Source organism: Protobothrops mucrosquamatus, unplaced genomic scaffold (genome assembly GCF_001527695.2).
Source record: "Protobothrops mucrosquamatus isolate PMUCROS unplaced genomic scaffold, P.Mucros_1.0 scaffold154, whole genome shotgun sequence".
NCBI classification, from domain to species: Eukaryota; Metazoa; Chordata; class Lepidosauria; order Squamata; family Viperidae; genus Protobothrops; species Protobothrops mucrosquamatus.
Genome location: NW_015386518.1, coordinates 51025 through 70548, shown reverse-complemented (window position 1 = coordinate 70548; position 19524 = coordinate 51025). Strand labels below are relative to the sequence as shown.

General features: G+C 45.4%; 2 protein-coding genes across 2 annotated transcripts; one reads left to right on the top strand and one right to left on the bottom strand.

The window, feature by feature from the left end:
- Positions 1-2211: 2211 nt before the first annotated feature.
- On the bottom strand, positions 2212-9245 carry SHE (Src homology 2 domain containing E). Its single transcript, XM_029283616.1, has 6 exons — positions 8754-9245; positions 7579-7705; positions 5751-6005; positions 5078-5252; positions 4538-4657; positions 2212-2866 (listed from the first exon to the last, which is right to left on the bottom strand). Exons 1-6 carry the CDS (start codon positions 9243-9245, stop codon positions 2674-2676), a joined length of 1362 nt encoding a protein of 453 aa, XP_029139449.1. The 3' UTR covers positions 2212-2673.
- A 3168-nt stretch (positions 9246-12413) lies between these two features.
- Positions 12414-17559, top strand: TDRD10 (tudor domain containing 10). The gene is made up of 10 exons (XM_029283615.1): positions 12414-12501; positions 12792-12847; positions 13557-13627; positions 14406-14593; positions 15168-15228; positions 15399-15546; positions 15802-15947; positions 16247-16401; positions 16641-16711; positions 17503-17559. The coding sequence occupies exons 1-10, from the start codon at positions 12414-12416 to the stop codon at positions 17557-17559; spliced, it is 1041 nt and encodes a 346-aa protein (XP_029139448.1).
- The last annotated feature ends 1965 nt before the right edge of the window (positions 17560-19524 follow it).

The window sequence follows — 19524 nt, the reverse complement described above, 5'->3', positions numbered from 1 at the left end:
AGTGACCCCCGTGGTGGTTTGTTTTGCAGAGGGTTTCCTGCCTAAACCGGGTTTCAGAGTTCGTTCACTCGTTCCTTCCTCTCTGCAGGGGCCCAGACGCCTGTCAACTTCCCCCATCCGTGTGGCAATTCTTAACTTCCCCCAAGTTCTCGTTTGTGACATTTCTGACAAAGACACACGCACACACAAACACACACAAAACATCAGAGCTGGACAGTTGGCGGTGTCATACTCAAAACGCAGAAAATGCAAACGAGAGGGGGAAAATTAAAAAAATTAAAAATGAAAGAGAAAAGAAGAAGAAAGAACGGTTGCACAATTTTATATTTTTAATTGTGGGGAGGTTTCTAAGGCCTATGTGAAGCCACCGATTCCATCGATCCTGACAGTTTCCAAGTGTGATGTTTGTGTAAAGATTTATTTAAAAAAAAAAAGACAAGCGAGGAATTTCTTACAAATTCCCACATTTCACTGAATTTTAAGAAGAAAACTGATTCATTTTTAGTTTATAAAACTGCTGTTCCTCTTGGCAAACCATCGGGACAGGGGTGTAAAGACAAAATACTTAAGGGGGGGGGAAATATACCAACCTTTGTTGTAATCACAAAATGACATTTATGCAGCACGTTTAAAGATCCAATAGGATTTTCATGCTAGGTGTAGTTCTACAATTGGGCCACAGGAGGGCAGCATTGCTCTATTTTTAAAGACGTTTGCCTCCTTTTTATTAGCTTTTCTTTTTCTGCTCAATTCTGGTTTTTGGGAAAAAAAAGATAAACTCATAGCAGAATGTTCTGTTTTTATAATCTCCAATATTATTCCTGTTTTGGGCTGAGAACCTAGTTTGCAAATATTTATCTTTTCAATGGGCAATTGTGGAGATTTAGAAATTTAGTCTCTTAAGATTGGCTGGATGGAATAATTTTACTTTGCATTTGAAGATCTTTTTTTTTATTTTCTTATTCTCTTCTCCCCTCGTTATTCCTCCCTCCCTCCCTTTTAATTATTTTTCTTTCTTTTTTTTCTTTCTTCCTCTCTCCCTTCCTTCTTTTCTTTCTCTTCCTTCCTTCCATCTTTTTTCTTTCTTTCTTTCTTTCTTTCTCATATATCGTTGCAGCAATTAAACTGTGATTCAGAGTTTGTAGCCGACCCCCCCCCCCAGCAGGTTCAGTCTACAGAACGCCAGACGAGTCCATCGGTGCTCACCATTGGCGCCACCAGCTTTGTCAAAAAAGCAATGTTGTTTTTTTTAGTTTGGGCGGGAAGGAAGTCAAAACAATGCTGGGATTTATCCCTGCCAGGAGAGGAAACTGGGTGGGTGGGTGGGTGCCCAGAGGAAGGGGCTGATCCGTTTTTCAGATTGACTCAAATCTACTTTTAGCCAAAGCCACGAAGCAGCCAGCAAACTAATCTCAAAAAAGGGGAAAAAAGACTTGCTTGAAAGAGGGTGATTTTTTTTTTCTTGCATTTTTAAACCAAGATGCAACCAGGATGGGTTGTGGCAGATTGGTTAACATCAGTGTTTCTTGAAGGGGAGGGGGGGAAACCCGAGTCCCTCTCAGGAGGTCCCTGAAATCAAGATGAGGTGAGGCTGGAAATCTATATTTCTGTTTTCTGCGTCTCGCCCTTCTTGAAACCTCAAGCGACTCTGCTTTTAACGGGGATGAGAGACCACCAGGAGATCTCCAGGCAAAATAGTGAATTGTTGCTCGGACAGGGGGCAGAGATTAACTCTGGTTTTGCACAATTGTTAAGGGAGTCACAGGGTCCTTAAGCAAATCCGCCTTCCCCCATTTATTTTGTGTGTCAGAAACTGGCTGGGAAGGCCGCAAATGGCGATTACATGATCTCAAGATGCCCCAATCATCACAAGTACATGGCGGCACAAATTTTGATCACATGACCCCGGTCATAAGACACTGCAGCCGTCGTAAATGTGAGTCAGTTGTCAACCGTCCGGATGTCAATCACGTGACCGGGGGGGGATGCCGCGAAAAAAGGTCCTAAGTCCCTTTTTTCAGTGCCGTTGTAACTCCCAACGGCCACTAAGCGAACTGTCATAAGTCGGGGACTCCCCGTACTATAAAAAGAAACCAGAACTCTTTTGAGCGTTTTTATTTGATTTTTGGAGAAGCAGCGAAGAGACCAGCCTCCCCACCGGATCCTACAAAAACCGTTTCAGAAAAACAAAATAAAAATAAAAATAAAATAGAAACCTCCCAGTTTAGCCTACGCGAATGCGCTTGGCCTTTAATGGTGGGGACTGGGAGTTGCTGGGATTCTCCAAACTCCGTTGGCCGTCTTCTCAACAATATCTCGTTCAAGAAAACTCGGAGAACCTGGCTCCACGTTAACCAGTGGTGATGGTTTTGAGCAGCTGCCAATCAAGGCTGTGTTTCAGCCCCATCCACTCCCGTCAATTCAGTGTCCAGCAAAAGGGGGGGCTTCCTCCCCTGCTCTGTGTCCCCCACCCCCAAATTTAGTAATATTTCAGGATGGGAAAAGTCCTATTGAATCACATCGGGACGCGCGGGAATAAATTTGCTGGAAAATGAAGAGAAAAGATGGATTCACGTCTCCGGGCGAAGCGAACTTTGGCGAGGTCGCTGTGCAGTCTCCAGCCGACTTCCCCAGTCGGCTCAGCCGTTCCCAAACTGGTCTAAATTGGGATCTTTAGGGAATCTTGCTTGGAACAGAGACGGGAAAACGTAGAGTCATGTGTTCTGCCCCTTTGAAGGGCAGCTTTGCGGTGGAATAGTAGCCCACCACTTCGGGGACGGTGTCAAAGAGGCCGCCCGCTTGGTCCAGAGTGTATTTGTGATCCTTCGTTTGAGCCACGATGATGTGGACGTAACCTTGGCTTGTCCTGGGGGGTGGGGGTGGGGTGGAAAGAGAGCCCAAAATAGAAGAATATTAGTTAAAATGACCCTGGGGGGGGGTTGGTTTCCTTATTAAAATCCTGGAGGTTTTTAAGAAGAGATTGAATTTTACAGGGTTTGCTGCCTGAGCAGGGGGCTGGACTAGATGACCTCCGAGGTCCCTTCCAACTGTTATTCTGTAATTCTGTTATTCCATTGTTCCATTATTCCGCGGTTATTCTGTTTTTCTGCTATCAACCCGTTCAGATTATATTTTGGGGGTGCTTTTTGAAGGGGGGGTACACCCCCATTTAAGAATTCCGCATCCTCTCCCTTCTCCAACCTTGCCTTATTTACCACCCAATCCTGCTCAACAAACAGCAGAAAAATTCCTTCCAATTCTCCAGTTTTGGGGATCTTAAGAGACAATTAAAACAGGCTTTTGGCCTTGATTTGGCGATTTTGAATCCTGGCCCAACGGGGGTCCATTTCGGCCTCTATTCTTAGTTGGACAAACAGCCCCCCCACACACACACACCACACACCTGGCAGCACATGGCGGGTTATGTTAAATGTGGGGTCAAGGAAAGCTGGAAGGGGGGGGCACCTTAAATCCTTTCTTCTTAAAGCGCAATTTCCACGGGATATTTTTAAATCCCATTTCAATCCCTGCCTATCCAAAGAGGGAAGGGGAGAATCAGAAGGAGGCAAACTGTTTTTCTATGGAAACACCATCCCCTCCCCAGCCTTCTTTTCCACTAGCCAAGCTCCCGATTCTCTCTCTCTCTCTCTCTCTCTCTCTCTCTCTCTCTCTCTCTCTCACACACACACACACACACACACACACACACACACACACACACACACACACACACACAGACAAACACACAAAGGTCCTCTCTCTTTCTTTCCTTGGTTTGTTTCAAAATTCAGCATCCTGAGGAAGGAAGTTTGGTCGCGCCCAGCCCCGGGCTTTGGAGCCAGGCGCAGGGAGAAAAAGTCCGGATTGCAAAAAAACGAAAGAAAGAAAGAAAGAAAGAAGTAAAGGGTTTGGAAGCACCAAGGCAGGCAGGCAGGCAAGCAGGCAGTCCTCGACTTACGACGGCCACCCAGACCTCCATTGCTAAGCGAAACGATCGTTCCGTGAATTTTGCTTCGTTTTACGATCTTTCCGGCCGGGATCCGTGCAGATGTTACCAAACCCCAGAGCTTCTGTTGCTTAAGCGACACAGTGGTTCAATGAGTTTTTGCCCCGCTTTACGAGCCCTCTTGCCGTTCTTAAGTGAATCACTACGTTTGGACAGTAGGGTGGCAACGGGTTGGACTAGATGACCTCCCTTCCAGCTCTGTTCGGACAGATTGAAGTTGTTGCTAAGGGAATCTGGCTTTGCCCGTTGGCTTCGCTGGTCAGACAGTCGCAAAAGGGGGACCGCGGGACCCCCGGGCGGACGCCACAACTGTCACAAGTACATGTCAGTTGCCGAGCCTCTGAGTTTGGATCGGGCGACCCCCGGAGGAGGCTGCAACGGCGGCGAAGTGTGACAAACGGTCCTAAGTCACCTTTTTCATTGCCCTGTGGTCACTAAATGGACCGTTGTAAGTCGAGGACTACCTTGTAGCACAGTTTGGCAGCAGGTCTGGACCCGGCTCCTGAGCCCAGGAAACTTTCGGACACTCACTTGAGGCCGATGGAGTATTTGGTGGGGCCCACCTCGCTGGTGCGGACCAGGAAGCCGGCCTCCGGACACGGCTGCAGCCGGCTCTCCGCCTCGGCCCGGGTGATGGAGCCATGAAACCACCTGCGAGGAAGGAAGGAGGGGCAAAAACAGGGTTTCCCAGACTGTTCCCAGAATCCTCAGCAAAGAATCCTCTACTGGCTGGGGGATTCTGGGAGTGGAAGCCCACCCCTCAATCACCGTCATAACTTGAGGACTTCCTGTATTTCTAAGGTCACCAAATCAAACTATTCCATGTCTATCCCTGAGGTAGAGTTTGTCCTTCTTAGAAATCAAGGAGGCCCCTTTGAACTGGACACCTCCAAACCCAGTTTACTCCTTCCTTGGAGGCCCAGCCAAACCTCTTCCCTTCTTAAAAGAGAATTCCAGCCTCATGAGGACTAGCAGCTTGTCTCCAGAGCGAGACGGATACAGAAGGAACCTGGAGGGCACAAAACAGATAAGATTTGGGATGGATGCCAGGCCAGATCCCAGGAGGCTTACGGTTGTTTCTCCAAGACGAGGGCAGAATCCACCCGCTCTCCATCCAGGCCCAGTTCGATCCCCGGGGAAGACTTAACCATCATTGATGGCCAGTTTTGCGGGCAAGGTTGGTGCTGGGGTGGCGAGACAACCGTCTCAGCGGCGGTCAGCACTTTCTCCGGACCCTCAAACTGCACTGGAAGGAGAGAGGAAGGACAAGCAAAGGTTGTGAGAAGAGGGCTCCCCCAAATATCTTCGCACCTGGCCAAAGTTGGCCAGCCTCCTCTGCAAACAAGCCGAGATGGGTTGTGGACTCAGGATATGAACAAGCCGAGATTCTCAAGTTGGACACTGATATATGCAGAAACGCTAAGGGGGCTGAGGTCCCAAGCACGTCGCCGAATGCAAAACTGACCACTGAAACGAGGGCAATTTTTTTTTTGCAAATTTAAATTGCATCTAAACCAGGATTGAAAGGAATTGCCCAAGGGGGCGTCCTTCCCAATTTATCTTTCTTACTTTTCTCTCTCTCTTTTTTTTTAAACTGATCACCTGTAGGGAAACCTCCGCTCGATCTATCTATCTATCTATCTATCTATCTATCTATCTATCTATCTATCTATCTATCTATCTATCATCTATCTTTATGAAAAACGATCCTCCACGTCCAATTTTTGCCATCCGCTTTTCCTACCTGAGAAAACTTTAACAATCTGCTCTTTCTTCCATTCCCAGGGCTGCTCGTACTCGGCCGGCGGCCGTTCGTCACTCGGAGGGGGGCGCATCTCGAACTTGGACCCCGTCTCAGCCGGCTCGTAAGGGGTGTCGTAAAGCTGCAGAGGTTTTGAGGCGGGGGCTTTGACCCCCGGGTCTCCCTTGGCTGCTGGTTCGTCCAGAAGCAGGACGGCTTTCCCCCCAAAGGGGTCTTTGGACCCCCGCCGGCGGATTTCTGCAAGGAAGGGCAGAGGGAGAGGGTGAACACAGGTGTGGAAATAAGGGCTTGTGTATTGGGTGTTAGACTAGGTGTTTTTTTGTGTTTTTTTTCATTTAATATAAGTTGATGAAAACGTTAAAATGCGGGTAGGAAGGAAAGACAAAGCAAGAAAGAAAGAAAGCGAGAAAGCGAAAAAGGAAGGAAGGAAACAGAAAGGGGATAGATAGATGATATATAAACAGGCATGGGAGGGAGGAAGGAAGAAAGGAAAGAGAAGGGTATGAAGGGAGGGAAGGAGGGAGGAAGGAAGGAAGGAAGGAGGAAGGAAGGAAGGAAAAAGCAATTCTGACATTTTTACAGCAGTTGTAAGCAAAGGTATAAATCAACCTCTTGTTTTATATGGCTTTCTTTTTTCCTCTAATTCCATTTGTTTTTCAAATCACCAAAACCATAAACAATAAGTTCATTTTTTTCTGTTCCATGCAAACCCCCCCACCAAAAAAACAACCCACAAAACGTTTCTAGTCCTCATTAATCCTAAGATCACACCTTTCCTCTAATCAAAGCCCTCCCAGCTGGCCCCTTCTTTATTTCTGGGACTTATTTCCCAATTACACTGCAGACATTTCTTTCGTTAAAAAGAAGAAAAAGAAAAAAGGAGGGCCCTTTGCAAAAACAAAACAAACCGAGAACACTCTGCACAGGTTCAGGAACCCCCATGACATACAACCGGGCCCGCTAGCCAGGAGGGCTCAGAGACCCCAGGCTTAGCAGAAGCACAACTTGCTGGGAATTTTAGGACTGGAGACCAATTCCCCCATTCTGCTCTCGCCTCATCCGTCTCCCCAGCCGACAATGCCCTGTTTTATTCCAACTTCCGGTGCTAAAATTTCCTGTTTTTCTGCACGGCTCTATCAGCCGTGGGTGGGGAGTCTGCTTGCACCAGGCAAATATCCAGCTTGTGGCTGACCGGTCCAGTTTTGTATTAAATGTGTATTGTTGCAGCTTTTCAATGCCACAGCGGGTTGCAAACTGAATTAGACTTCTGATCATCTGGAAAATTACAGAATAACAGAATTACATCGTTGGAAGGGACCTTCTAGTCCAACCCCCTGCTCAGAATAACAGAATAGCAGACATGGAAGGGACCTTGGAGGTCTTCTAGTCCAGCCCCCTGCTCAGAATAACAGAATAGCAGACATGGAAGGGACCTTGGAGGTCTTCTAGTCCAGCCCCCTGCTCAGAATAGCAGAGTTGGGAGGGACCTTGGAGGTCTTCTAGTCCACCCCCCTGCTCAGAATACACAATAACGGAAGGGATCTCGGAGGTCATCTAGTCCAACCCGCTGCTCAGAATACAGAATAAGAGAGCTGGAAGGGACCTTTGGAGGTCCTCTAGTCCAACCCGCTACAGTCCAAATGTAGCGATTCGCTTAACAGTTGTGGCAAGGGAAGTCGTAAAGTAGGGCAAAACTCATTTAACAACTGTCTTGACAGTTGCTGGGCTCAACTCTGGTCGTAAGTTGAGGATTGTTAAGAGGCAGAGTTCGAAAGCAACCTGTGCTTCTTCCGAAACAAACCACGATTACCGGTTATCATCTGTTGCGCGTCGTAAGGCTCCATGTAACCGTCATTCTCTTCCAACCGCTCAGCGTCTCGCTGTCCCTTGGTCTGTTTTGCGTCGTAGGGGTCGGCGTAATCTTCCAGAACGATCACCTTCCAAAGTGGCAAAATGACGAAAAAAATACAATCGTCAATTTATAGCTGATTTATTCAAATTCTGTGGCGCCCGTCTCTCCGTTCGGGGCGACTTTTTACGATTTTACAAAAGAGTAAAAAAAAAAATATTTTTTTGTTGAATAGGATATAACATTAATGAAGACTTGTAAGGAGTTTCTGTTTGAGGATCTACTGGATTTAAACTGCCCCAAATCTTTAAAATATAAATTTTTGAATCCCGATCCTTCTCAGATCCTTTGCAGTCCAGATTCTTTCTGCGTGCAAAACATTTATAATATCAAAAACTGAGAGTCCTGTTTAAAATACAGTATATTATATTTCTAATTTCTTTCTTTCTTTTTTCTTTCTTTCTTTTTTCTTTCTTTCTTTTTTCTTTCTTTCTTTTTCTCTTTCTTTTTTTCTTTCTTTCTTCTTCCTTCCTTTTTCTTTGTCTTCCTCCCTCCTTCCTTTTCTTTCTTTTTTCTCTTCTTCCCTCCCTCCTTCCTTCCTCCCTTTTCTTCTTTCTTCTTTTTCTTTCTTTCTTTCTTTCTTTCTTTCTTTCTTTTTCTCTTCCTTCCTCCCTCCCTCCCTTTTCTTTCTTTCTTTCTTTTCTTTCTCCCTTTCTTCTTTCCTTCCTTCCTTCTTTCCCTCCCTTTCTTTCTTTTCTTTTCTTTTCTTTTCATCTGCCTGATTGCCTGCCTTTCTGTTTTTCTGCAATTTGGCTGAAGAAAATTGGAAAGAAGCTCCAGGTAACATAAATCCTGCTGGATCTTTTTTTAAACGTGGATTTTGTAAGATTTGCTCCATTTTTTTCCCCAAACAGAAGACAAACACAGTTTTTAACCCCCGCCCAAATTAACTGAGGGCAAAACTATTTGAAAAAGTGCATTTTCTACAATTTGCTGACCTTCCTTTCAAACAGAATCCCCATTTTTTTTAAAAAAAACCTCCAAACAGATGGCAAATGCAACACCCCCAAACCTCAAACCTACACCCCCCCCTTTAATCCCTCAAGACCCCAGAAAGTTGCAAACCATAATGGCACCTTGACCGTTTCTTGCTTGGGCTTCTCCGCTTCGGCTGGCAGGACCGTTTTGGGATTGGGAGCAGATCCTGAAAAGTTTTTGGCATTTTTCTCCTGGGCGTTGACTTTGATCAGACGGTTGATGTAGCCCCCACAACTGGAGTTCCCTTTGGGGGGGGCCCAGCCGGGGTCCTCCGGAAGGGCCCCATCCACCCGCGAATTCTTGCGCATTTTTCCCGCAGCGGCTTGCAAAAGGCCCTGCAGATTGTCCCGGGATAAACGGCTACCGGTGCCATCTTTGCCCGGTGCCAGCTGAGTTTTGGTGCCACCCAGCTCGGTGGCCGAGTTCTTCCGGTTCTTCCCGGGCAGAGATGCCAGGCCGGCCTCGGGCGACCCTAAACTTTTTCGGGAGGCGCTGCCCGGCTTGTTCAGATGATGCCCGGCGCTGGGTTTGGGGCGCTCCGAGACGGTTTTGAGGTTGGCAGGGAATTCTTTGAACCACTTGGCCGCCATGGTGCCCGAGCGAAGTTCCAGAAGTCTGAAGTCCAGCAGAAAGACCCCCCCCCAAAATCTTTGCCAGCTTTTGAGGGGTGCCTGTGGAAGGGGGTCCCCAGCAGGCTACCCTCCAGCACCCCAGCTGGGAAGCTGCACCCCGGTTGCACAGAGAGAAGGTGAAGATACGCAAGGCATGCCCTGGAATCGGGACTCCAAGGAGACCGCTCCCCCCCTCAATAATGGGGTCTTTCCGCCCCCCCCAGGGCTGCCCGCCTTGGATGGACTACCCGAGGCAGCGACAAGACCCCCCCAACGGCATCAGGCACAAGGAAAACCTCTTTTCCAGCGCTTCATTTCCCTACTCCAAGGCGTACCCCAAATTTCAGCAAATAGAAAATAATTTGCTGGGTTTTCCCGGAGTTTTGGGGAACTGGAAGAAACTGCAATAGAAAAAACAAAATCGGGGGGGGAGTTTATCATTTAAAAATAGGGGGAACCGAAAAAAGAGAGAGATGGAAGGATCTCGGGGTACAGAGTAAGGGGCTAGCTATAAATCGCACCCCGTTTTTCCAAGCCAGTTTTGGTGGGTGAGTCCCTGATTTGGATCCAGGGGGGGCTTTTTTTGCCCGGGTGGAAAGGGCAAAAAAGGGGGGGCGATCAGGCCATGCCTCCCACACCCCGGGGGGCTCCCCAAAGCAGAGCAGACGGGAGGAGCGCTCTAAATTCGGGGGTGCCTCTCCCAGACGCCCCCCCGCCCACCCAGCCTCTTCCCCCAGCCCAGGGATGGGAGAAGACCCCCCCTCCACTTGCAATTTACTTGCCCTTCCCCCCCACGCGCAATCCGGTGCAAGAGTTGGCTTGGCTTCGCGCAGCTTTGCGAGCGTTTCTCTGTCTGGCCCCGGGAGGGAGGGAGGGAGGGGGCGGCATCCCCCCGCCCAGATCCGGAGGGGGCGGCTTGGATGGGGCGGGGGCGCGCAGGGGCTGCAATGGACCAAAGCAGCTGAAACGGAATAGAAAATTTTCCAAACGAATAAAAAACTTCATCTAAATTGTTTTGGGTTTTTTTCTCCCCCAAGGATGAAATTAGATCCAAATATTTCAATGGTATCTGATCCCCCCTTTTCTAAATAAATGCAACCTTTATCTAGAATGGGGAGGGGGTCAATAGAGGTTATATGGCAGAAAGGGGGGGCAGGAGGGAAATTCAAAAGGGCTAGGAAGGGGGGATCCTGGAAAGCCCACCCTCCATTTAGGGGGACGCTAAAAATGAGTCAGTGGGTTTTTATTCTCTAATTTTTCAGGGATTGCATTGAAAGCGGATTTCGGCTGCAAGGCTTCTGGCGGCCGCCAGGGGCGGCAAAGCGTGGCCTTTTCCCCCCGCAGCCCCCTGGTGGCCGAAGCCATAATAACATCTATCAAGATGCATTAAATATTAAAAAAAATTGCAAAAAAAAATGCACACATCTATAGAGGCGGGTATAATCCCCATTTTTACCTGTCTAATGCAGAAAGGCTGCACCCATGCGTCTAATCCGGATCCACTCCGAAGTAAAGGCTCTCCCGCCTCCCCATTAATAGCCAAAGGAAAGGCGGGGCGGGATACGCGTCGGCGTAAAAGCCGCGCTGCTCTCGGATCCTGGTGGGAGTTTCGCGCTTGTTTGCTCCGAATTGGTGCCTCTGTTCCTCCCTAGGTGAGTAATCCGGAGTGAGTCCCTTTCTCCTTTGTAGACGCTCCTTTGCAACCGCGGTGCCTTCGTCTCTGCTTTTTCCAATGCCCCAAAAGTAACTTTTTGCCCCCTAAAAAACAAAACAAAACGCAAAGTAGTAATAATATTAATAATAGCAACGGCGTTTTGGGGGAAGAAAAGCAGGGATAGGGACAGTCCTAATGCAAATTTTGTGCTGCAGCGTGGTTAAATTCTCTGCTGAAGCTACACTTTCCTAACTACACTTCCCCTAAGGCACAGGACTACCATTCCCATTCTTCTGCTAAAATTTCTTAAGAGAGAATCGTGGTAATCTTAGTTGCTTCGATTTGACGTTTCTCATATTTATTTCCACCTGGGTGTATATTAAGTAGTATTAACTATTAAGAGTTTTGAACACTTGAGTAGGGGGGTTGGACTAGATGACCGCTAAGGTCCCTTTCAACTCTGTTATTCCGTTAATAACTAAACTATCTAATAGATATGGTTAGTCCAGGTATGATTTGCCATATGGTATATAAATAAATACCTAAATGTAAATATTTAAGTTGTGTTTTGTATCTTAGATTCGTCTCTTAGATTGTAGTGATTTGTATCTTTAGATTTAAAAATATTTTGTATTTGCAGATATTTCTATTGCGGTGTTTTGCAATAGAATTATCTGTATCTTAAGATTGTAGTGTAAATATTTTTAAAATATTTTGCTTTTTTGTTTCAGGTTGCCGTCCGTAAACGGAACGGCAGAGAATGCTGTGATGTTTAATAATAACTAATATTATTTAGTTATGATTAATGATAATACGGTAATTATTGTAGTGGGTGGCACCGTCAATCAGAGATCAGTTTTATCCACTTCTTGAATCCTTCCAAAGGATCTAGGATAGGCAAATGTTTTTATTTAAGAATATTTAAGATCATTGTCGCAGGATGTGAATTGTTTTTTAAACATTATTATTAATAATGTTAATACGATTATTATTTTAGGGTGTCGTGCTGAATCTTGCAAAGTCACCGGAGCGAGATGTGAGTAGGAAGGAAAATATTTTAGAAAATAATCCTGGCTAAGAATTCAGTTGCAAGTTAATCCATTTTGCACACTTTCCTTGCACACTTGTGAGTTTTAATTAACAACAAAGCCTGGCAAAAGTGACATTATACTTAACACACTCTGTTTATTATTATTATTTTTATATCACCCCAGTTTCTTTCTGTTTTTCCCAGATTCCTAGCTTGTGAGCCGCAAAGCAAGAATTGTGTTTGGAAAATTATAGTATTTTTTTCTCTATTCAGGGCTGGGATGCCTTGGTGGGTGGGGCTAAGCAGGTCATGGGTGGAGCCTGAAAGAAGGCGGGGTCTCCCAGAGCATGACACGATTAACCAGGTTTTGAGGTTGGCTTTCTCCAGTTAGCCAGACTGAGGGCGTGCAAACGGAAAGCAAGATTGCAAAAGGTGGCCATTACTAATCCTAGATTGTTCTAACATGGTTTATAGGTCGAAACATGGCTACAAGAAACAGTGTTCTCCAGGCTCTAAGAAGCTGGTTAAGGCGAATCCCTTGAAACAACCGGGTGAGTTTAGACATATCGAATGTGTGAATTAGGGATTTTTGCCCGCCGAACAATGGGCAGGGAGAAAAGCTGTGTGAAAAGCGGGAGAAGGAAGAAATATGGAAGGAAGGAAGGAAGGAAGAAATATGGAAGGAAGGAAGGAAGGAAATTGGTGTGAAAAAAGGGAAGAAAGGAAAGGAAAAAGGGAAGGAGGGAGGGAGGGAAAGGAAGGAAGGAAGGAAGGAAGGAACCGTCTGTCTTTTTTTTCATATTTTACGGGACTGGATCCTAATCCAAATTTGCTTTTTCAGGGCATTTCAAAAAAAGGGAAGTCTTTGTTGGAAATCTGCCCCTGGATATCAGCGAGGTGGGTGTACAACGTTGCTTTATTTTACACACAGACACCACACACACACACACACACACAAAATAGATGCAACACATACATGGCATACAGTTAGTCCTAGACCACAAGAGAGATCAGAATCTTTGTTGCTAAGCCTGGGAGACTTGCCTGCGATTGCTTTTGAAAGTAAATGATTAATGATTAAATGATAATAATTCAATCATTTAAATGTATGAATTAAGTCTTTATACAAAATACTTTCATGTCACAGTGACGGGGGGGGGGGCAAATCTTTATAGTTTTTAGTCGAAATTCTCAAATAATGTAATCCCCACCCACAGTCCCTCTTTGAGAGAGACGTGGGATTATTTAGGAACCCGAAATATAAACATAAGTAAATAAAAATTTCACCGCATTAGCAAAGATTCGCAGCAGCCGAGGGTTAAAATTGTTGCAGCCCATTGAAAATGGATCGCCCTGGGATATTTATCCTTTGCTGTCTCAAAAATATCTTCCTTTAAAAAAATAAAACAAAAAACCAGATGGGCTTAAAAACTTTTCGGCCTAATAATTCCGATAAAGGAATCTTTCATTTTAATTTTTTTTCCCCCAGCATGAGCAAAGACCTAACTCAAAAGGGCTGGGACTTCCTCCCTCCCTTCTTCCTTTGTAAAAGGTTTTTAATCTATGTTTTTTTCTCTTTATTTCTTCATTGGATTTCTTTGATTAGGAAGAGATTACCTTCTTATTCAAGGATTTTGGGATCAGGTCTTTGAAGAAACACTATAATTCTTTTAAAAGGTATGCCGGCGGTTCTCCTTTTTAAAAAATAAAAATAAAATTCTCAAATTTGAATTACGTCCACAACGGGAACCAGAATCTCTGTCACTAAGCGAGATGGTTGTTAAGGGGCTTGGGCCTGATTTGACAATCATTTAAAGGTACAATAAGGGATGTAGGATCCGTCCTCGCACTTACGACCATCCCCATGGTCACGGGATCAAAATCCAGGCCCTTGGGGTGTATTTATGGGGTCACGTAATCCCCATTTGCGACCTCCCCAGCCAGCTTCCAACAATCGGGGAAGCTAGATTTGCTTAACGACTGCATGGTTTGCTTAACGACTTAATGATTCACTTAATGACAGCAAAAAAAATTGGGCGTGGCTCTTTGAACACCCCCCCCTTGCTTAGCGACAGAAATTCCGGTCCTGATTGTGGTCGTAAACTCGAGGACTACCTGTCTTCATTTATCTTCCTTCCCTACCTTGTCACAACAGCCCTGCGAGGTAGGCCAGGGAGCCAAAGAACGAGTTGCTGGTCCAAGGAAACCTAGTCGGGGCTTCCCGATGTCCTTTGCTGGCTCTAGAGGAGCTTGGGACGATGGGCATTGGGGATGATGGGTATTGCCCGGGGTCTCTAAAGAGCGTCTCTAAAGTTGGGGAAGGGCCTTTGTTTATATTTCTGCATATTTATATTTTATATTTAATATATATATATATAATGAAATAAAATAAGGTGATCACCAGGATAAAATCATAAACACAAATAATGAATTTAATATTTTTGTTTAATTATAGTTTTGCTTTCCTGGAGCTGATGTCCCCGGAAGCTGCAAATTTAGCAGTCCAGCTTTTGAACGGACACCCCGTGAAAGGGATGCCAATGTCCGTTGCGCTTGTGGAAAACAAGAAAAGTCACGAGGTTCCGAAAAACAGCACTCAGATGCCGGTAAACCTGGATTCATGGTCTAGTACCCATATCACGGGTTAGCCAGCATGCTTACATGGGAAGCGTTATAAGCCCAGATCTGTCCCTTTGCAATTCTTGCCTCAGTTCCTTGCTTGTAGCTCTGGAGGAGCCAATGCTAATTCAGCTTGTTCCAGTTCTTGCATCGAATGATGTTTGTTTAATCATAGTTTGCTGAACCAGTCATAATTGAAGGGATTGGCCCGGCCTGCTATGTCAAACATTAATTCTATTTAAGCTTTCAGTGCTTAAACAGCGTTGTTAGTTCTGGATTTAATCCCTTGCAAATGTCATTTTCTGATTTTTCAGGATTTGGAAGTCATCCCCTCCGTAGAATGTGGATTTACCAACGGTACGAGATGGTGACCTTGTTCTATTGTTATTTTTTTATTTTGATCCCGGGTAAAAGCCTTCCGTTGAAGGTAGCCTCGCACCCACTTTTTAATTTGTTTTTCTTGGAATGCTGTTTCGAGAAAATCAAGCTTAGGGGCGGGAGTTTGATTCTCTTGATTGCGATTTACCTGGATGTTTAGCCTTGCTGGCATCAAGGCTCAAATGTGCTTCTTTTTTTTTTCTTCCCCACTTCCCCAAAGGTGTCACCCAGATCTCCCTTCCCAATCAGAGGGTCTGCTATGCTGTCCCCATGGAAATGAGGTACGTGCAAATGTGGGGAGGAGAAAATATGATTTTTTCCCCTCCTCCTCGGACGCTACTCAGGGCTCCTTCAAAAGCTTCTATGTGATCCCGAGTCATGGCTAGATGACCTCAAGGGGTGCCATCCTCTTTTGTTCTGCCTCCACGTCTCCTTTTTTTTTTCCTTTTAGAAGTTCGTTCCTCTTCCACATGCTGAACGACTGCTTTGGAGATGCCATGTGGCTCCCTTCCGTGGCTGGCATGGCAGGGGAGGTGGGGCTTATGGTGATGGACACCTTTCCGCTGATGCCGTACTTCTGGGCCATCATCCTCAACAAGGTTTGTGCAAGCAGGATCGGGCCATTCGGGGCGACTCCCGAGTTCCCAGGCTGTTGAAAGAAGGTGGATCTGTAGATTGTGACAGTGGCACCGTTTCTAAGCCTCACGAGGGCTAGAAACTTGATTAGTGCCGCTGGGGAGAAGAGTTACCATTTCTAAGCCTCCTGAGAGCTAGAAACATGAGTGCCTCTGGGGAGCAGTTTGCTGATTGAGAGAGGCTGAAATCCTTTGTTTTGGGGCCTTTTGACCGTGCAGGAATGCTGCGAATCCATGCAGAAGCTCTTCACGGCCTTGGCTGTGGCCGAGTCTCGCTTGCCCTTCCTGGCCAAAGAGGAGGTGCAGCGGGGGACCCGATGCCTGGCCCAGTGCGACATCGGGGTGGAGGGCAGCGCCTGGAACAGGTGAGGGCCCCCCTGCTCTGTTGGGCTCATCCGGAGGGAGGGAAGGAAAAGGGAAAAAAGGGAGGGGGGAGGGAAGGAAGGGAGGGAGGGAGGTAGGAAAAAAGGGAAGGAAGGAAAGGAAGGAAACAAAGGAGGAAAAAAGGGAAAGAAGGAAGGAAGGAAAAGGAGGCAAGGGAGCAAGCAAGGAAGAAAAAAATAGAAGAGGAAGGAAGGAATAAAGAAAGGATCAGAAAAAGGAAGGAAAGAATGAAAGAAAAAGGAAAGAATCTGTCTCTCTTTCTTCTCCCCCTCCCCCCCAGGTGCTGGGTGCTGGAGACCCTGGGCGACCTGGCGGTGGGCTTCTTTGTGGACTTCGGCCGCTGTGCCAGCCTCCCTCTGACCACGCTAAGAAAGCTGGACGAGGAGCAGTTCTGGGAAATCCACCCTTTGGCTCAGCCCTTCGTGCTGGAGGAAGGTAAGGATTCTGGGAGTGGAAGCCCACCCCTCTTAAAGCAGGCTGGATGGGGGATTCTGGGAGTGGAAGCCCACCCCTCTTAAAGCAGGCTGGATGGGGGATCCTGGGAGCTGACATCCATCCATCTTCAGACCCAGCACTGCCTGCTTTAATTCTGCTTTTTAGCAGCTTTGAGGAATGGGACAAAAGGTTCCTTTTGGGGGAATCAATTTGAAAAGGACTTTTTCTGGGTTTTGCAGGAGTTTTTCCCCCGCAAGTGATCCGGAGGCAAATCCTGAAAGGAAAATTGAACGGGCCTTCTCAATGGGAGGTAAACAGGAGGAAAAAATATATTTATTTTTGTTTTCACCCAGAGATGAAAGCTAAAGTCTGGTTTTGATCACCCAAGAAGTCATTTCTGGATTAAATGAAATAGATGCGCCCTTAAATATAACAGTTGCTTCATTGTGTGGCCTGAATCAAGCCAACTCTGACTTGCTACAGCCCCGTAAACCAAGACTGCAAATTTTCAGTTTTCAGATTACAAATCCTGGCTTGTTTTAAAGGCGCAAAACCAGAACGGCACTGGGGGAAAAAAAAAATTTCTGGTCACAGCCAGCCAGTATCAAAGAAAGTTTGATCTCAGATAAGCTTCCTGCTGGAATCCTGGTTTGTTGATCCATCGGTGGTTTATTCAGAGTCCTTGGTGGGTCCAAAAATCCAAAATCAAAACCAGAACAATTTCACAAACAGCCCTTTTGGGGTTTAGCTGAATCCTAAAAGAGTTTTGCAGACTTTTGCAGCAATTCAGAAGTACAAAAACCACTGTTTCTTGGGCTTGCAAACACAACAATTTGCCGATTGTATTGTTTGTGCGTTTGCATTTAAGCCCTGTGTAAAATGTTTGGCCTGTTCTATCAGTCAACTTGCAAAGAAAACTTGCAAAATTGCCCTATGCAAATAATACAGTTGTGCAATCAAATTAACATTTCCCCCCCCCAATCTTAAGGACCAGAAGCTTAAAATAAAACGGTGTCATTGCACAAAACGCACAGCTGCACTACACAATCCTCACTTGGCTGAATTTTCTTCAAGTTAAATATTATATTTATAAAATATTAGCTGGATCGGCACAATACGCAGCCAGATGCAAACCAGACGCACAGTGGTGTGATGTAACACACAATGTATAAACAATTTAACAGTTGTTGGTTTTTTTACTTGTTTTCCAGCCACACATTTTAAAGTTTGCAGTCAAAACAGGCTAAGAAGTTGTGGATTTGGGAAGTTCTCCCCCCAGCAAATTTGAAGTATACCCAATTTTCTTCTGGGAAAAAGTTGCCGTTGGTTCCCGAAAACTCGAGTTTTAGTTTTAAAGACGTTAAAAAGTTGGTTGAAAGATTTGGGGACATTTAGTTTATTCTCTTAGTTGAGACCTTATAACTTTGTGCTTGAAGAGAGAAAAAAATGTTACTTTTTTTCTTACTGCATGTTGTGTCTGGGACAGCTGGATTTGTGTGTGATGTGTAGGCAGAGGGGGGGGAATACATTAAATCTGTATTTTGGCTGAGCTGTTCTGTTGCAACCTTGTTCTCTTTGAGTTTGTTATTGCAGTTAATTTATTAAAATGCTAACTGGATCCAGAAATTGGCTCGTTCCTTTTCCTTCCATTTTAAAAATATTCTTTTCAGCTAAGATGACAGACGCGATCAGATTAAATTAAAAAGAAAAGCTGCTGCTTTAAAGTTTTGTCTTTCTCCCAGGGCAAATGGGGGGGGGGGTATTTTTAGGAGAGACTTGGCTCTTACTAGGAAACCGATTAATTAATTGATGCCGATTAATTTTTAATTGATAGAAAGGTGTGTACGGGGGAAGGGAGTCTTTGCTACTAAGATTATCATGACTCGTGTAAAAATTGCACTAGTCTGAACAGATTAGGCTACTTCAAATCTGGGAGAGGTTTGAAGTGCAGAATGCTAGAGAGGATCCGCTAAGTCTTACTTTGCTGTCTTTGGAAATGGCTAGATTTGGGGGAGGTTAAGTTTCTAGTCCTCAAGAGGGCAAGATCAGCTTTTGAGGCAAGGTAAGTAGTTAAGAAGCTAACAGGGTCATCTCCCTTCTCAAATCAAATCAAATCAATTTTAGAAAGAGGCAACAAAAGCTCTCCAGAGCCACACAGCCTTTTTACACACACACAAATCCATTTTTTCGTAAGCTACAGCGTCTTTCATCATATATGTGTGTTTGTGTTGAGTGCCTATCTCTCTCTCTCTCTCTCTCTCTCTCTCTCTCTCTCTAATCTATCTACCTATCCATCCATCCATATATATACATATATATATACACACACATATGGTTAAAAATAACACTGAAGACAAACGATGATGATGAAACATATATGATGAAAGATGCTGTAGCTCACAAAATGGATTAAATCTGGAAAGAAAATGGATTTAACACACACACACACACACACATGATGAAAGACGCTGTAGCTCACAAAACAGATTAAATCTGGAAAGAAAATGGATTTAATCTGGATAGATTCTCCCAGATCCTTCCTGCTTGGGGTCTGCTGCAGATTAATACGGCTCTCTTTTGCCAGTATTTAATCTGCTTTTGGGGGACTCAAGATATTCTCCAACAGCCTGGGGTTGAAAAAGACCAATTCTTTGCTCACACAAATGTGATCACAACGGGTGTGCCGATGGCCTGCCTTAAGTGAAACAGATCAGTGCCCGTGTCTGTTTTTGGAAAACAGGATTTTGCAGCCAGGATTTGAAGAGAGCAATCTAAGCAACCCGAAATTGTTTTTGACCCGGTTTTGCTTTTCAATTTTTCTCTCTGAAAATTTGAACGAGTGTTCCTCGCTTAATGACCCACTGCTTCACAATGGTTCCAAATTACGACACACACACATACCCTGCCAAAAGTTATTTAAAACCCATTCTTCAAGTTATCACCGCTCTCCACGCAATCCCAACTGCATTTTTTAACAACCAGTTGCGGCCTTCCAATTTGTGACCAATATTTTTGCCCCCTTTTAACACCCGTTCGGTAGAACTGATCCGCTTCACAAGGACGTGGTTTACTTAAGTGACTCGCTTTATGACCCTGGGGAAAACCGTCCTAAAATTAAAAAAA

Coding starts and splice junctions, on each gene's coding strand:
- SHE (XM_029283616.1), bottom strand. CDS start 9,245: ATGGCGGCCAAGTGGTTCAAAGAATTCCCTGCCAACCTCAAAACCGTC. Junction 6,006..7,578: donor CGCGCAACAGATGATAACCG/GTAATCGTGGTT, acceptor CCTTCCTTGCAG/AAATCCGCCGGCGGGGGTCC. Junction 2,867..4,537: donor AAATACTCCATCGGCCTCAA/GTGAGTGTCCGA, acceptor CCCACCCCCCAG/GACAAGCCAAGGTTACGTCC.
- TDRD10 (XM_029283615.1), top strand. CDS start 12,414: ATGGTTTATAGGTCGAAACATGGCTACAAGAAACAGTGTTCTCCAGGC. Junction 12,848..13,556: donor TGCCCCTGGATATCAGCGAG/GTGGGTGTACAA, acceptor TTCTTTGATTAG/GAAGAGATTACCTTCTTATT. Junction 16,402..16,640: donor GCCCTTCGTGCTGGAGGAAG/GTAAGGATTCTG, acceptor TGGGTTTTGCAG/GAGTTTTTCCCCCGCAAGTG.